This window comes from Sinocyclocheilus anshuiensis, unplaced genomic scaffold (genome assembly GCF_001515605.1).
Source record: "Sinocyclocheilus anshuiensis isolate Anshui unplaced genomic scaffold, SAMN03320099.WGS_v1.1 scaffold2116, whole genome shotgun sequence".
Classification (NCBI taxonomy): domain Eukaryota; kingdom Metazoa; phylum Chordata; class Actinopteri; order Cypriniformes; family Cyprinidae; genus Sinocyclocheilus; species Sinocyclocheilus anshuiensis.
In genome coordinates, this window is record NW_015546139.1 from 11,731 (window position 1) to 26,717 (window position 14,987).

Consider the following 14,987-nt stretch of genomic DNA (forward strand, 5'->3'; position numbering starts at 1 on the left):
CGGCACCAAAATGCAAAAGGGAGGGATTTTTTCTATCACTTTCAACCTCAGGTCCCAGGTGGAAAAAAAGTGCAATAAAATACATTTTATTCCAGTACACTTGGTACACTTCCATAATGTACTTTAAAAGTTCTCTATTTTTGTGCACTACTTTTTGTTAATATACTAAAAATTATTCTTTAGTACTGCTTAAGATAATCTTTAGATCATCTAAGTGTACTCAACTGTGCTATTTTGGGACACCATGAATATGAACTAAAATGTGCTTTTAACATACTTTCTCTGTAAATAAAAAAGAAAAAAAAGTCATGTTTACTACAGTAAAACCATGGTTAATTTTCGTAAGGGATATGACAAGCACTAAACTCGTCCATCTCTGGCTCAGCACCAGCCAAAGCACGAAAGCATATTTGAATTTAGCAGTTAATCACATGACACACTGAACAATAATCACACTGTTGTGATCGTACACGTTAAAGAGCTACTTTATGTCCATCACATGTAAACGGCTTCTCTTCAGTGTGAATCTTCATGTGTTTCCTAAGATTTCCTTTTTGAGTGAAACTCTTTCCACACTGTTGGCAGGTGAAAGGCTTTTCTCCAGAGTGAATTCTCATGTGGTCATCGAGGTGTTGTTTAAATGTAAAACTTTTTCCACATTGAGAACATGTGAAAGGTTTCTCTCCAGTGTGAATTCTCATGTGCTTGTTAAGGTTTGATTTTCGAATGAAGCTCTTTCCACACAGTTTGCAGGTGAAAGGTTTCTCTCCAGTGTGAGTTCTCATGTGGTCTCTAAGGTGTCCTTTTTGAGTGAAACTCTTTCCACACTGAGGGCAGGTGAAAGGTTTCTCTCCAGTATGAATTCTCATGTGGTCATCGAGATGTTGTTTATATGCAAAACTTTTCCCACATTGAGAGCATGTGTAAGGTTTCTCTCCAGTGTGAATTCTCATGTGAACATTAAGGTTTGACTTTTCAGTAAAACTTTTCCCACACTGTTGGCAGGTGAAATAACTTCTATTTGCTGTCTTTTGAGCTCTTTTTTGTGTCTTTTCAGAATGAAAGTTATCTTCTTCATTGAGTTCTTGACTTTCCTCTTTCAGTGTCATCAGGTCTAATGCAAAAAAAAAAAAGACAAATCCCAATGAACGCCATTTTTAATGGCACAAAGAACAAACATCAAAACCAACAACATGTAGATCTTATATGCACTGAGCTATTAAAGGAGGTGTTAAATGTAATTTCAAAACCTCTTTCCATTATTCAAAGTTGTTATGATAAAAAAGCACAGTTTACTGTATTATCTTAGTTGCGTATGTTTTAATGCTCATTTTCGAGGTAATGGGTCATGTGATCTCAACATGACTGTTCACATGAGGCGACCCGCTCCATGTCAAATAAAACATTTTAATTACAAAACTCTTATGACATTCTTCAAAAATGCCATTCCTTTCTGTAGAGTTGAGCATTTTAATAAGGATTAGAAGAATGAGTTTAGCTTTGAGAATGAAAACCAACCTGTTTGTGTCTCAGTTTCTTCATGTTTGTCTCTGAATGTTTCTTCAATCTTCATGTCTTCACTTTCCTCTTTAATAAACTCCATCTTTATAATAGTGTCACGTGGATCTGTAAGAGATGAATAACAGATTTCTTAAGTTATCAATAACACAGATCTTCTGTTTTATATAAGCAAGTGTGAAGGGCTCTCAATTCACTACAGAGCATTTGTGACATTTCCAGTTAAATATTAAGTATCTTTGTATGAGCTGTTTTTTCCAGAAGAAAGAAATATGGTTCACTGATTAAAGCTGTACATGTTCGGTTTCATCAACCAGCAAAAAAATGTCAACATACTCAGGTGTTACACCTCATCTAACATTGTTAGGAGTGAATGATGTTCAGTTTCTAAATATAAGGGGCTGTTTTACACCTGGTCACTTCATGCGTTTTGTCTGATCGGATAGCTATCCGATCGTGAAAAGACCAGGTGTAAATGCCCTCCGAAACGGATATAAATCCGATCGCTCAAACCACTTCAGGAGGTGGTCTGGGCCGCATTCCAGATGAAACCGGACCGGTGTTAATGCATCTAGTTGTTGAAACCACGTGTGTAAATTTTACTCCTCCCAAAATGTTAAAATAATAGACATGTGAGCATGTTATAGGCTATATGACATTATAGTCAGATATGACAGCGCTAATGCAACACACATCGCAGTGGACGAGTAGCTGAGTATCTCTCCAGCAAGCCGACGTGCAAACTGCCGCGAATGAAACTGAAAGACGCAGACACTCAACACACAATCATCTTCATTAAAAGTAGTAAGACAAACTTATCTTTCCAGTGCAGATGCCGCGTGTTCTCCTATTGCGGTTTTTGATTTTGAAATATGCAGATAATTAATCAAATGCAGCGCTTATCTTTTGATTTCGTTGACTTGAACTCCGTTAAATTTAAATATAGCGTGGAAATTGAAGATCGGATTTAAATCCGTTTTGCAACGACACATTTATGTGGCCAAGTGTAAATGGAAACGTTTTAACAAATCAGATAGATATCCGATCAGCGAAAACACATGAAATGACCAGGTGTAAACACGCCCTAAGATGCATTAAGCAGTTTATTAGAAACACTTAAACTGTATAAGTATATCCTTCACAGGGTATTAAAAAGTACACATAAATTTGATGATATTAGTGAAGTTATAGTTTTGAGACAAAATACCTGCAATATATTATATAATAAATTGTTATGTTATATTATTATGGTCATGTTTACAGAGATGAACTGGCAGCGCGGATGGTCTTCATGAGATTTGAATTCTCCACTGTAATACAACCTCTTGCATAACACAGCGCAGTGATTGGATCATAAGAGTTCGTTCTCATGAATAATACTGAGTAAAGCTCGGACAACTGATGACGTAGATGCATACTCATTAGCCATGGCAGCCAATCCCCACTCCAGATTAACGTATATACGCCACTTTTCGTGATGTAGGTTAAACTTTGCTTTTTGAACCGAAATTGCTCCAAAAAATGAAAAAATAACCACTTTTCCCCTTAATAATAGACATAATGAGTGCTATTGTTGTTTTCACTGATGTGCAACCTGTCATCTCAAAAAAATGTGTTTTAGGGTTTCACAACACTTTAAAGTACAACAGTCATATGAGTTTCTTCAACAATACCATTTATTTCTGTAGAGCTGGACATTTTAATAAGGGGGCAATTCCACCGTTACGGAAAAAAACCTGAAATATAAATTCTCATAAATTATATTTATTACCAATATATTGAACCATCTATTTATATTTTTCTAAACACCTTAAAATTGAGTCCAGACATCAGAAAAATATCAGTCTATAAACCCGTTTTATATTTTAAATGAGGGGAAAACATGCATTACAGACGTGACAAAAAAAAGACAGTTTCTGGCAGACAAAATTTTTTGTCGAATTTCTGCTATTTACAATGCACAAACCAGAAGCAACAATATCTGCCTAATGGAGAAGGGTTGGCTATTGAAAGCATAAAATATCAATTTTGTTTAAATTTTCATTTTTGTGTTTCACAGGAAAAATCTATGTTACGGACCTGACAGTTCTGAAAGCGGAATTTATCCCACTATGGAAACGCCTATAAAAATATGGGTGTTTAATAGGGCTACCCCCTACTAAAGATTTTTCTAGTTTACTAGTCGTTTCTTTAAACCATTAGGCTATTCAACTAATTGCACATTTATATTAAATCAATAGGCCTACTAACCCATAATGAGCTTCAATATATTCCACGCTAAAGCACACGTATTAAGTTTACAACAAAGCACAGGCAAAAGTATATGGAGCTTATAATATGACAAAAATTGAATTTGTATTGTGTAAATTTGAATTATTGACAAATGTCATTTAACAAAACGTCTCGGTTACGTATGTAACCCTCGTTCCCTGAAGGAGGGAACGGCGACGTCACATCGTGACTGACGAATTGGGATCTCGTTTCGAGAGACCAATCTACTTCGAGTGTAAACTAAACAAGCCAATGCCAGGTTTTCGCTGAGGAGCCGAGCCAGTGACCCGGCCTCTCAGCGGTGGTACAGCAGCCGTGGCGACGGGACGTGCATCTCCATTCCCTCCTTCAGGTAACGAGGGTTACATACGTAAACGAGACGTTACCTTTCAGTTGGTCACTATGAGTCATGTCGTGACTGACGAATTGGGATCCTACCAAAGCGCCATGGATGCTGCCCCTTCCAGTGTCCCGTGCGAGCCTCAGTTTTAGCAAGCCGACACTAAACCCGGGCCTCTCAGTGCCTCTACCCATTTGAGGTGAGAACATGAGAGGATACCGGCTCCACACGAAGGCTATAGAATCTATCGAACGTGTTGGGGGTCGCCCAGCTCGCAGCTCTACAAATATCTGTCAGCGAGGTGCCACAAGCCAGCGCCCAGGAGGATGCAACACTTCTAGTAGAGTGAGCTCGCAACCTGAGCGGGCAGGGCACACCCTGTGCCCGATAAGCCAGGGTGATGGTATCCACAATCCAGTGGGCCATCCTTCGCTTAGACGGCCTTCCCCTTCTGCCGGCCTCCGTAACAGACAAATAGCTGGTCTGAGGTCCTAAAGCTTTGTGTCCGGTCTACGTACCATCTCAAGGCTCGGACGGGACAAAGCAAAGCTGCCTCCTCCAGGGGCAGCGCTATAGCCAGGCCGGGGCCTCTGGATTACCTGGGAGTTAGCCGGCCCAAACTCTAGGCGTGAATCGTCAACCGAAAATGCGTGGAAAAGGCAGCAGCTGCCCGCCGGGGCAGGATGTGATGGATCGCCTCAGTCTGCTTCTGTGCAGCCAAGAACTGCTGGGCAAAGCTCTCGACTGCGTCGCTGAAGAGGCCGGTCTGGGACACAGGGGCATCAAGGAACCGCTGTGCAGCCAAGAACTGCTGGGCAAAGCTCTCAACCGCGTCGCCGAAAAGGCCGTCCTGGGACACAGTGGCATTGAGGAACCATACCTTGTCTGCGTCCCTTATGTTGGCCAGACACAGCCAGAGATGGCGCTCCAGGACCACAAGTGTGGACATCGCACGACCCAGAGAACTCGCTGTGACCTTCGCCGATCGGAGCGCAAGGTCAGTGGCGGTTTGGAGCTCTTTCAGAACTTCCGGATCGTGACCACCCTCGTGCAGGTCCTTCAGTGCCTTGGCCTGATGAACCTGCAGTAACGCCATAGCGTGTAAGGCAGAGGCAGCTTCTCCACAAGCCGTATTAAGCACCGCCGGTCAGACCAGACGAATGCTTACAGGCCCGGGAGGGGAGCGACAGGTTTCCCTGCCAGGAGAAGGCGGTCTTAGGACACAACTGCATCGCTACCAAACGCTCCACTGGGGGTGATCGCCGTATACCCCTAGCTGCACGACCGTCGAGGGAGGAGGAACCAGCAGGTCAGTTTCTGGCAGTAAAAAGTGCCGTCCATGACCTGGTGAGCTCCTCATGCACCTCCGGGAAGAAAGGCACCTCGCCTACGGGAAGAAAGGCACCTCGACGGGGCGCTTAGAACTAGCGCGGGCCACCCTGAGAAACAAATCATCCAACCTCGAGGGTTCGGGATGCGGTGGAGGTTTCCACTCGGGTCCTACCCTCTCGGCGGACCGGGAAAGCATAGCTGAAATCCCCGGATCGGATTCAGGCATTGCCACGGTCCCGGGGGGCGGCAGCGCAGCCAAATCTTCCTCTCCAGAGAGCTCTCCCTCCGATGCAGTGATCGACATCCGGATCTTCGAGAGGAGCACCGAAGGATACCACTGGTACGCTCTTTGACGAGGGCTCAACCAGGCTCAACTGGTTGCGAAGCGCTAGAGGAGCGATGGTACACCGAGGGTTGGTTCCCTGAGGGGTTTGCCACCACTGTAACCCTCAGACCGCCCGTGCTACTGCCGAAGTAGTCCTCGCCTGGCTGCCGCCAGGACGAATACTAGATCGGGGCAGAGGCAACGGAGCTCCGCCCCCCTAGAGGAAACGGAGCCTGGCCCGCAGCTCCGAGATGGTCATCTTCCCGCAATGGGAACATAGTTTGTTCTGAAATCTTAGACTGCAAATATCCAGTTTTTAAAAATATAGCTTCAAGTTTTCAAGATGAAGAGGAAATTCAGAACATCAAATTCAATACGCAGAAATTCAGGCCAAAAGACTTCTTGGAGATCATCTACTCTTCCCTGTGGATTACCTCTGAATTACTTTCTCTACGATCTGAATTTCTGTGTATTGAATTTTAGAATATTAGATCCAGGAAAATGTCGCACTTGGTAAAATCAGTTTCTGCTACGCCTGACACAGCAGTATACCTTTATCAGTCATCAGCAACGAGGCTGATGACTGATAAACATGCGCGCTGGTATGCATATGATTTAAAGGGGGGGGGCTACATTGCTGTTTCATGCACTCAGAGTTGTTTACACTGTTTACATGGACAAAGTTTCAAAAATAATTTGGACATATGACTGAGTATTTCTGTGCCAAAAATCGTACTTCCGGGTTCGTACAAGTTTCTGAGAGTTTTTCTTAGATCGTGGCTCTTCATGACGTAGACGAGGGTGGAACTCCATATATGGTCATTTCTCCCGGAATAGCACACACGCATTGACCATAGCGAGAGCGAAATCGTGCCCATCAACGCGCTTCATCCGGCGGCAGCGCTGCATGGGACTTGCTCGGGAAAAATGTCTCCAAAGAAGTGTTTTTGGTTGTAAGGGAAAGGGATAACCTTGTTCAGCTCCCCGAAGAACCCAGCGTTATGTAAACAGTGGATACAGTTTGTTTTTCGGGGCAGCAATGGAGTTTCACAAGTGTGTTTGTTGACGAACGTTTTATAAACAAGGCCCAGTTCAACGCTGGATTTGCACATCGTTTGATACTGAAAGATAGAGCGGTCCCAGCTATAAAAGATCCCGGTCATGATTTAGAACTGCAGACAGTAAGTGAAACGGCATCAAATGTCTGTTTTGTTGGCATTTGGCGCCCAAGTGCTCGTCACTCTTCAGCTCCGCCCACGGCACGCCTCCAGGAGCTCGGCTTTTTCTGGAGAGAATCGTAAAGCTGTATCTTTCTTTTATAAATATGATAAAACTAAAGACTTTTTGGAGATATGAAGGATGCAGTACTACTCTATAGGTACTCAAGATTAACATGAGATTGGGTGAAACTGTGTGTGTTATGTCCCCTTTAATATGAAGCGTCCGTAGTCTACAATAGATGTACAATGCACAAACCAGAAGCAACAATATCTACCGAATGGAGAAGGGTTGGCAATTCACAAAGCATAAAATATCAGTTTTATTTATTTTATTTTTTTTTTCGTTTTTGTGTTTCAGAGGAAAAATCATACGGACGTGACAGTTCTGAAAGCGGAATTTATACGACTAATGCATATAAAATGCTAGAGATGGGACGTTTGACGTTTGAAGCCTGTTTCACTCTATTGAAGCAGACTGGTTCGAAAGACTGTGTCGAAGCTTGTATCAAATCTCCATGATCATGTGACCGATGGCGACTGAGGCTTCATGCGTCACAATGAAACACCTGAAGCGAGGTGACTGACTCAAATTTTTGGCACGGCGTCATTCATTATATGGAGACGCAAAATGCTTGGTGTTCCCTCCCTGCTTCATAGTAACACTTTCATGTGTGGACAAAGATTCTCAGAATGAAGACAGCTGCTATTGCTGAGTATTGCTTTTGTGTTGAAACTGGAATCAACAAGATGTGTGAATCATTTGAAAGTGGCTGCTATAATCTCAGCTGACCACTAGATGTCACTGATAGGGTCTGTCTTTGAGGCTTTGAATCTTTTTTGGTAAAATCAGGAAAAAGCCTCACAAACTTCACAAGGCTTGATCTGCCCATCTCTATAAAATGCTTTAAAAACTTTAACAGAGATAGAGGGTATTTAATAGTTGCTAGTAGTCGTTCATTTAAGCCATTATTCAACTAATCGCATGTTTATATTAAATTAACATAGTGCTCTATAATGAGCATATTCCGCGCTCAAGCAAAACGCATAAAGTTTTCACAAAGCATGGGCAAAAGTAGCCTAATGATTATGAAAAAAGGAGACATTTTAACTAGTCCTTGTCGCCTGCAAAGATGAAATTCACGAAATCTCCACTGGACGCGCCTTTAGAGAAAAATGCATTCACAGATTACATAATCAGGGAGTAGCCTATTTGATTTCGTTATGAATTGGTTCGTTTAAAAGTAGACAAGCTTTCGTTATATATATTTCTAATGTATGTAAGGCACCCCAATTTTAAGTTGTTTCATTATCAGGAAAAAATGCACGTGATCAGGCGCCTCCCTGTGACTGACTGCGAATAAGATTACAGTTTCACATTTTGCATCTGCATGACATAGTGAATTATTTTTAACATGCAATGATACAAAATAAAACCAAACAAGATTTGTAATGAAGAAAAAATATTTATAGACAAATAAGAATGAATGATGTTACTCCACAGCACATCTCTTGCGCGTCGCACTCAATTTCTAAAATGTTATCATACGGAAAGCCTGAAACAGATCACAGCAGTATAGACCTACACAGTAGGCTATCAGTCATCAACAATATGGTAAACATGCGCACCAGTATGCATAACAGTGTTCACACCAGACGCGAATGTAATTATTTGCGCGAGTAGATTACATACAAAGTCAACGCAAAGACGCAAACAGAGGCGAATTCGCGACGCGTTTTTCGCGAACGCACGATATTCGCCTCAATCGCGTCTTTCGCGCAAGTTCAAAAATGTCAACTCAAGCGGAAAATTCGCATGACGCGTTCTCGCGCAAGCCAATCAGCGAAGAGTTTCTTGACACGTCCAGTTGAATCAGACAATAGAAGAGAGCATTATTGCAGCCGTCTGTTATTATATAGGTCTGGAGCATAGAAAACAATTAAAATCAGTTGTAGTGGTAGTTGTATTTTATTAGCATGGCTACAGAGATGCTGCTATCAATAATAAAAATAATAGTAATAGTATATACAGTAGAAAAATGTAACTCACACATTAATACAGGATCCTAACGTTATTCATCCTCCTCTGGATGGTGCTGTGAACCCAGACACATCTGCGTTTGGCTTTCCATTGTATTTGGGACTTTTTAACAACAGGTACAAAACAGCGATTGTAGTTATCTCCACCATGGTTGATCGCGCTGTTTTTATTCGCGCGAGCGACACGAAAAAACATCCCGCGAGTAATCTAGAGCGAGGGACACGATGCGCATATTCGCTTCGCGTCTGGTGTGAACACACCATAAGATTTAATATGAAGCATCCGTAACTGTCACGTCCGTAACGCATTTTTATGGTTGATAAGAGCAAAGAATAGAGATGAGCTGTAGATCATAATTAGAATGGCCACAAGTTGGCTTTGTACAGAAGGTTTAAAGTTAATTGCATTATTAATTACTATATGACATAAACTTAATCTTTAAAATGTTACGGACGTGACACAGCGCTTAAGTGTCCAGACCTCATAAATCTAGCCCTTATAAATCCCAAAATCATCGCGGTTTAGACAAAGTGAATTTATTTACTTTTCAGACAGGCCTCCATCTTTCTACAAAATACTTACTGTTGACGTAATTAAAAAATGGGCAGTCTTTGAGCTCTCATTTGAAAACATGAAATATAGTCGGATTAAATTTTTATTTTACTTTAGGTGCACCCCTCATATGTGGTGGATAAACATAGCGATTTCCTTCAAATTTCTATTAAAGCATGTGCATTTAGGTCTGTATTTTACTGCATTAACAAGTTAAACAGGGTTTTATTCTTTTGGTAAAAACTTTATTTTTTTCATGGTAAGGATGACTTTTGCATGGAATTGCCCAAGGATCAAATGAGTGAGTTCAGCTTTGAGAATGAAAACCAACCTGTTTGTTCCTCAGTATCTTCATGTTTGACTCTGAATGTTTCTTCAATCTTCATCTCTTCACTCTCCTCTTTAATAAACTCCATCTTTGTTTGTTCCTCAGTATCTTCATGTTTGACTCTGAATGTTTCTTCAATCTTCATCTCTTCACTCTCCTCTTTAATAAACTCCATCTTTGTAATAGTGTCACGTTGATCTCAGTCGCTTCAGCAGGAGTTTTTCTGTGTGTTTGGACACTTTGTACTGTTTAAGATCAAAATAATTAACAGAAAGAATTATAAATTGAAACTAAACCTCTGGTTGTGTCTCAATCAGCTCCCTAGTTCAGTAGTCAGCACACTGTTAAGGGAGTCATTCAGAGAGATAGATAATGACCTAAGATTTAGATGTATTATTTACTGATTTGTAGGTTTTATTTAATAGATTCTGCTGATATGAAAACAGTTGGTTTGTAAAACATGTCAACACATGTTTGTTTGTTGTTCTCGTTGCATTTACACTGTTTCGAGCAGCAGGAGTCGACAGCGCTGATTCGAATCACTGAATCATTTTACGATGCAGTTGATTCAGTTGACTCGGAGTTTAAAAGCTCCGTTTCTGCATCACTAGTCCCCAGTGACTGGATTCGTGTTTATGATAAACTGATTCACGAAATGAGACGCACCGTTTCTGTTAATAATGTGCGGGAGCGCTTTTACATCATAGAAAATATCCTTCATTAATGTCTGATAGATAGATAAAGCACCGAAGTGTTACATTAGGTATCGCAGTTATATACACAATTCTCTAAACGAGTTGTATTGACTTATAATGGTTGAAAGCACTCACTTTTCTTCAGCCGAATCACAGACGCAGGAGCGCGGCGCAGCGTAAGGACGTCACATCGCCAGACCGATCAAAATAAAAGGCCGTTTGTCAATACAAAGTACGCAAAGTTCGAACTTGTGTCCTCGGTAGCTCCCCAGCAAACGGGGGACGTCCCCCTGGTCCGCAGTACGTCCGCTTTGTAACGTTCGCTGGCGGATATTCGTCTGAGCCAGTTTGCGAACGTCCCGGTTTCGTCCCTCATCTGACATCTCCATAACAACACTTGCCATGCGTGGGCTTTTATCATCAGACCTGACACCTTGCAACTCAGACAAAAGGGGAAAAAAACATATTGGATTTTAAAGGGTATGTGGATATTCCTTAAAACTAAATCCCTTAATATAATTGTGATAATGGAATGCACTTAAAAAAATTTTTGGTTTTGTTTTGCAAATATTATTTATAGTATAAATAATCTAATTCATTACAAAATAAAGTTAATGTAACTTTCTCTAATTAAAGATGTCATCAAATCACGAGTCTGTTTTCAGCAGTTAGGCTATCATTTATAACATCAAAAAAACATGATATCCTTCAATAATATGAACATAGGCTACAATTAGGCCCTATGTATTCGCCATGCATGAAGAAAATAATCCCAGGAGCTCTAAAATAATGTCCCACCAAACATGCCACTGCAGGCCCGCTGTGGGTAGGTGTGGGTTTACCGTGGGACACTGTGGGCAACACAAACCCACAATAAACCCTAAATGGCTCCATGTGGGGCCCGCAGCAGTTTTGCCCTTTTGGGCCCCTAGATGATTTTGCTGTGGGCAAGCCCACAAGCCCACTTAGGCTTACAGTGTATACTGTTTTTACTGTATACTGTGTTTACAAATATACAAATTTGCTATTTGGCAAAACAGAATTGATTATGGCTTAATTTAAAAGTTGAATGAATGAATTCAGCTCTGTTACCGAAATGAGACGCACCGTTTCTGTTAATAATGTGCGGGAGCGCTTTTACATCATAGAAAATATCCTTCATTAATGTCTGATAGATAGATAAAGCACCGAAGTGTTACATTAGGTATCGCAGTTATATACACAATTCTCTAAACGAGTTGTATTGACTTATAATGGTTGAAAGCACTCACTTTTCTTCAGCCGAATCACAGACGCAGGAGCGCGGCGCAGCGTAAGGACGTCACATCGCCAGACCGATCAAAATAAAAGGCCGTTTGTCAATACAAAGTACGCAAAGTTCGAACTTGTGTCCTCGGTAGCTCCCCAGCAAACGGGGGACGTCCCCCTGGTCCGCAGTACGTCCGCTTTGTAACGTTCGCTGGCGGATATTCGTCTGAGCCAGTTTGCGAACGTCCCGGTTTCGTCCCTCATCTGACATCTCCATAACAACACTTGCCATGCGTGGGCTTTTATCATCAGACCTGACACCTTGCAACTCAGACAAAAGGGGAAAAAAACATATTGGATTTTAAAGGGTATGTGGTTATTCCTTAAAACTAAATCCCTTAATATAATTGTGATAATGGCATGCACTTAAAACATTTTTTGGTTTTGTTTTGCAAATATTATTTATAGTATAAATAATCTAATTCATTACAAAATAAAGTTAATGTAACTTTCTCTAATTAAAGATGTCATCAAATCACGAGTATGTTTTCAGCAGTTAGGCTATCATTTATAACATAAAAAAAACATATCCTTCAATAATATGAACATAGGCTACAATTAGGCCCTATGTATTCGCCATGCATGAAGAAAATAATCCCAGGAGCTCTAAAATAATGTCCCACCAAACATGCCACTGCAGGCCCGCTGTGGGTAGGTGTGGGTTTACCGTGGGACACTGTGGGCAACACAAACCCACAATAAACCCTAAATGGCTCCATGTGGGGCCCGCAGCAGTTTTGCCCTTTTGGGCCCCTAGATGATTTTGCTGTGGGCAAGCCCACAAGCCCACTTAGGCTTACAGTGTATACTGTTTTTACTGTATACTGTGTTTACAAATATACAAATTTGCTATTTGGCAAAACAGAATTGATTATGGCTTAATTTAAAAGTTGAATGAATGAATTCAGCTCTGTTACTACCCCTTTCACAGAAAAATAAATAAATAAATGGCCGATTCAACTCTCTCTCGTACAGCAAGAAATCATGTTCTGCCGAGAGCGGCCTTAAAGGGCTAGTACTATTTTTTACATATTCACAACATAATTGAATAGAAAGACTGACATAAATTAAAATCATACAAAAACATATTTGAAATATGAAGCAATGTTTTGTTTTATGAAATTAAAGAAAAGTAATAAAATGGATTAAAGGGTTAGTTCACCCAAAAATGAAAATTAGGCTGTGTTTTACTCACCCCCGAGGCATCCTAGGTGTATATGACTTTCTTCTTTCAGACGAATCCAGTCGGAGTTACATTAAAATTGTCCTGGCTATTCCAAGCTCTATCATTGCAGTCAACGGGTGTTTCAGTGCTTCAGTCCAAAAGAAGTCAAATAAAAAGCGCCCATCCATTAAAAAAAGTGTCTCACACGGCTCCAGAGGTGAACAAAGGCCTCCTGTAGCGAATCAATGCGTTTTTGTAAGAAAAATATCCATATTCAAAACGTAATAATCACTTTAATCTAGCTTGCGCCAACAGTTGTACACGGAAGCAGTTTCAGGCAGATGACGTATGAGTTCGGCGTTGCACATGCGCCGGTGAGTCTCATGAAAACCAACGTTTGTTAACAGGAGCAAAGGAAGCAAAGTTTCCTTACTTTAACAAAGGAAAACCAGTCTCCTCTTGGCTTATAGCGAAATCCTCCGACATTCTTCTTTACAAATCCTCGTTTTGTGCTTCTAATAAGTGACCGGCGTTTCGCTTTGTTCTCTCTCCGCGTTCGTCACTTATCACGCAACGCCAGCGTCTTACGTCATCCGCTTGGACGGCTTCCACGTATGACAGTCAGCGGAAATGAGAAAAAGTGTTTATTACGTTTGAAATATGGATTTTTTTCTTACAAAAATGCATGGATTTGCTACAGGAGGCCTTTATTCACCCCCCGGAGCCGTGTGAGGCACGTTTTATTATGGAGGGGCCAGGACAGTTTTTAATATAACTACGATTGGATTCGTCTGAATGAAGAAAGTCACGTACACCTAGGATGCTTTGAGGGTGAGTTAAACAAGGCAAATTTTTGGGTGAACTAACCCTTTAAGTCACTACCTGACTACCTAATCCTAAACCCAACCATACTGGGGAATGAGGGGGTGCATAATCTGGCAGGGGTGTTTTTTTCAGCACAACACCAGAAATTGTAACGTGTGCGCACGAGATAAGTTTCCCGTGTGCACGTGAAAGTGTATATTTTTTATTTTTACAAAGGTCCATTTAGGGGCTCCGTATCATCGCATTATCCCTGGATAACTTTTGATTCACTATACATTCGTGTTGTTTATACTATATGCACTTAAGCGCCGGTTGCCAACAAAACACAGAAATTTGATGCAGTTTTAATTACCGCCTGCGGTTCCGACTCATGACTGGGATCTTTTATCCCTGGGATGCTTCAGCTTTCAGTATCAAACGGTGTGCAAAATCCTGCGTCGAACTGGGCCTTGTTTATAAAACATTCCTACTAAACTCTGTTGCTGCCCCGGAAAAACAAACTGCATCCACTGTTCACATAATGCTGGGTTCTTTGGGAAGCTGAACAAGGTAAACCGTGCAACCCTAGTGTGAGAATACAAATGTAAAATCATGGTAGGTTGAGTCCGTCACCTTTTGGCGCTTTTCCACTGCATGGTACGGCTCGGTACGGCCGTACGAAAACGTGACGTGGAAACTCTGCTGATCACGGATTGGCCGGAGAGAATCGTCTCTACCTGCATCACTGAACTTGCCACAGGAGACACAACAGACCCACTAGATTTAAATCAGCACAGCCAGCGAAGGATCGAACGCAACTGTTTTGAACGAGCGCACCTTTATGATGATGAAACCTAAATCCATGGTTTTATGCTGTTTTGTGGTGGGTGAATAAATTACTTGTCAAGCACGGACTGGGCCAAAATGGCTTCATTTGAAAAATTGAGAAAGAAAGGGGAAAAAAGCACAACCACATTAGTGTTTGCACACACACTTTAAATTTTTCATGAGAGTCCCAGTTTTCCTTAAAGTCAACACGAAATCAAAATTTACCCTATTTGCTTTATTCCTATATATTCACTCTGAAATTG

At 41.3% G+C, this 14,987-nt stretch overlaps 1 protein-coding gene across 2 annotated transcripts; it reads right to left on the reverse strand.

Annotated features, from left to right (window-relative positions):
• Positions 1-346: 346 nt before the first annotated feature.
• On the reverse strand, positions 347-10,012 carry LOC107701174 (gastrula zinc finger protein XlCGF7.1-like). Of its 2 annotated transcripts, none has more exons than XM_016503142.1 (2): positions 9,928-10,012; positions 347-1,114 (listed from the first exon to the last, which is right to left on the reverse strand). In XM_016503142.1, the coding sequence occupies exons 1-2, from the start codon at positions 10,010-10,012 to the stop codon at positions 474-476; spliced, it is 726 nt and encodes a 241-aa protein (XP_016358628.1). In that variant the 3' UTR covers positions 347-473. The 2 variants fall into 2 exon arrangements, with proteins under 2 accessions (XP_016358628.1, XP_016358629.1); XM_016503143.1 differs by lacking the exon at positions 9,928-10,012 and adding an exon at positions 1,519-1,535.
• Between the last annotated feature and the right edge of the window lie 4,975 nt (positions 10,013-14,987).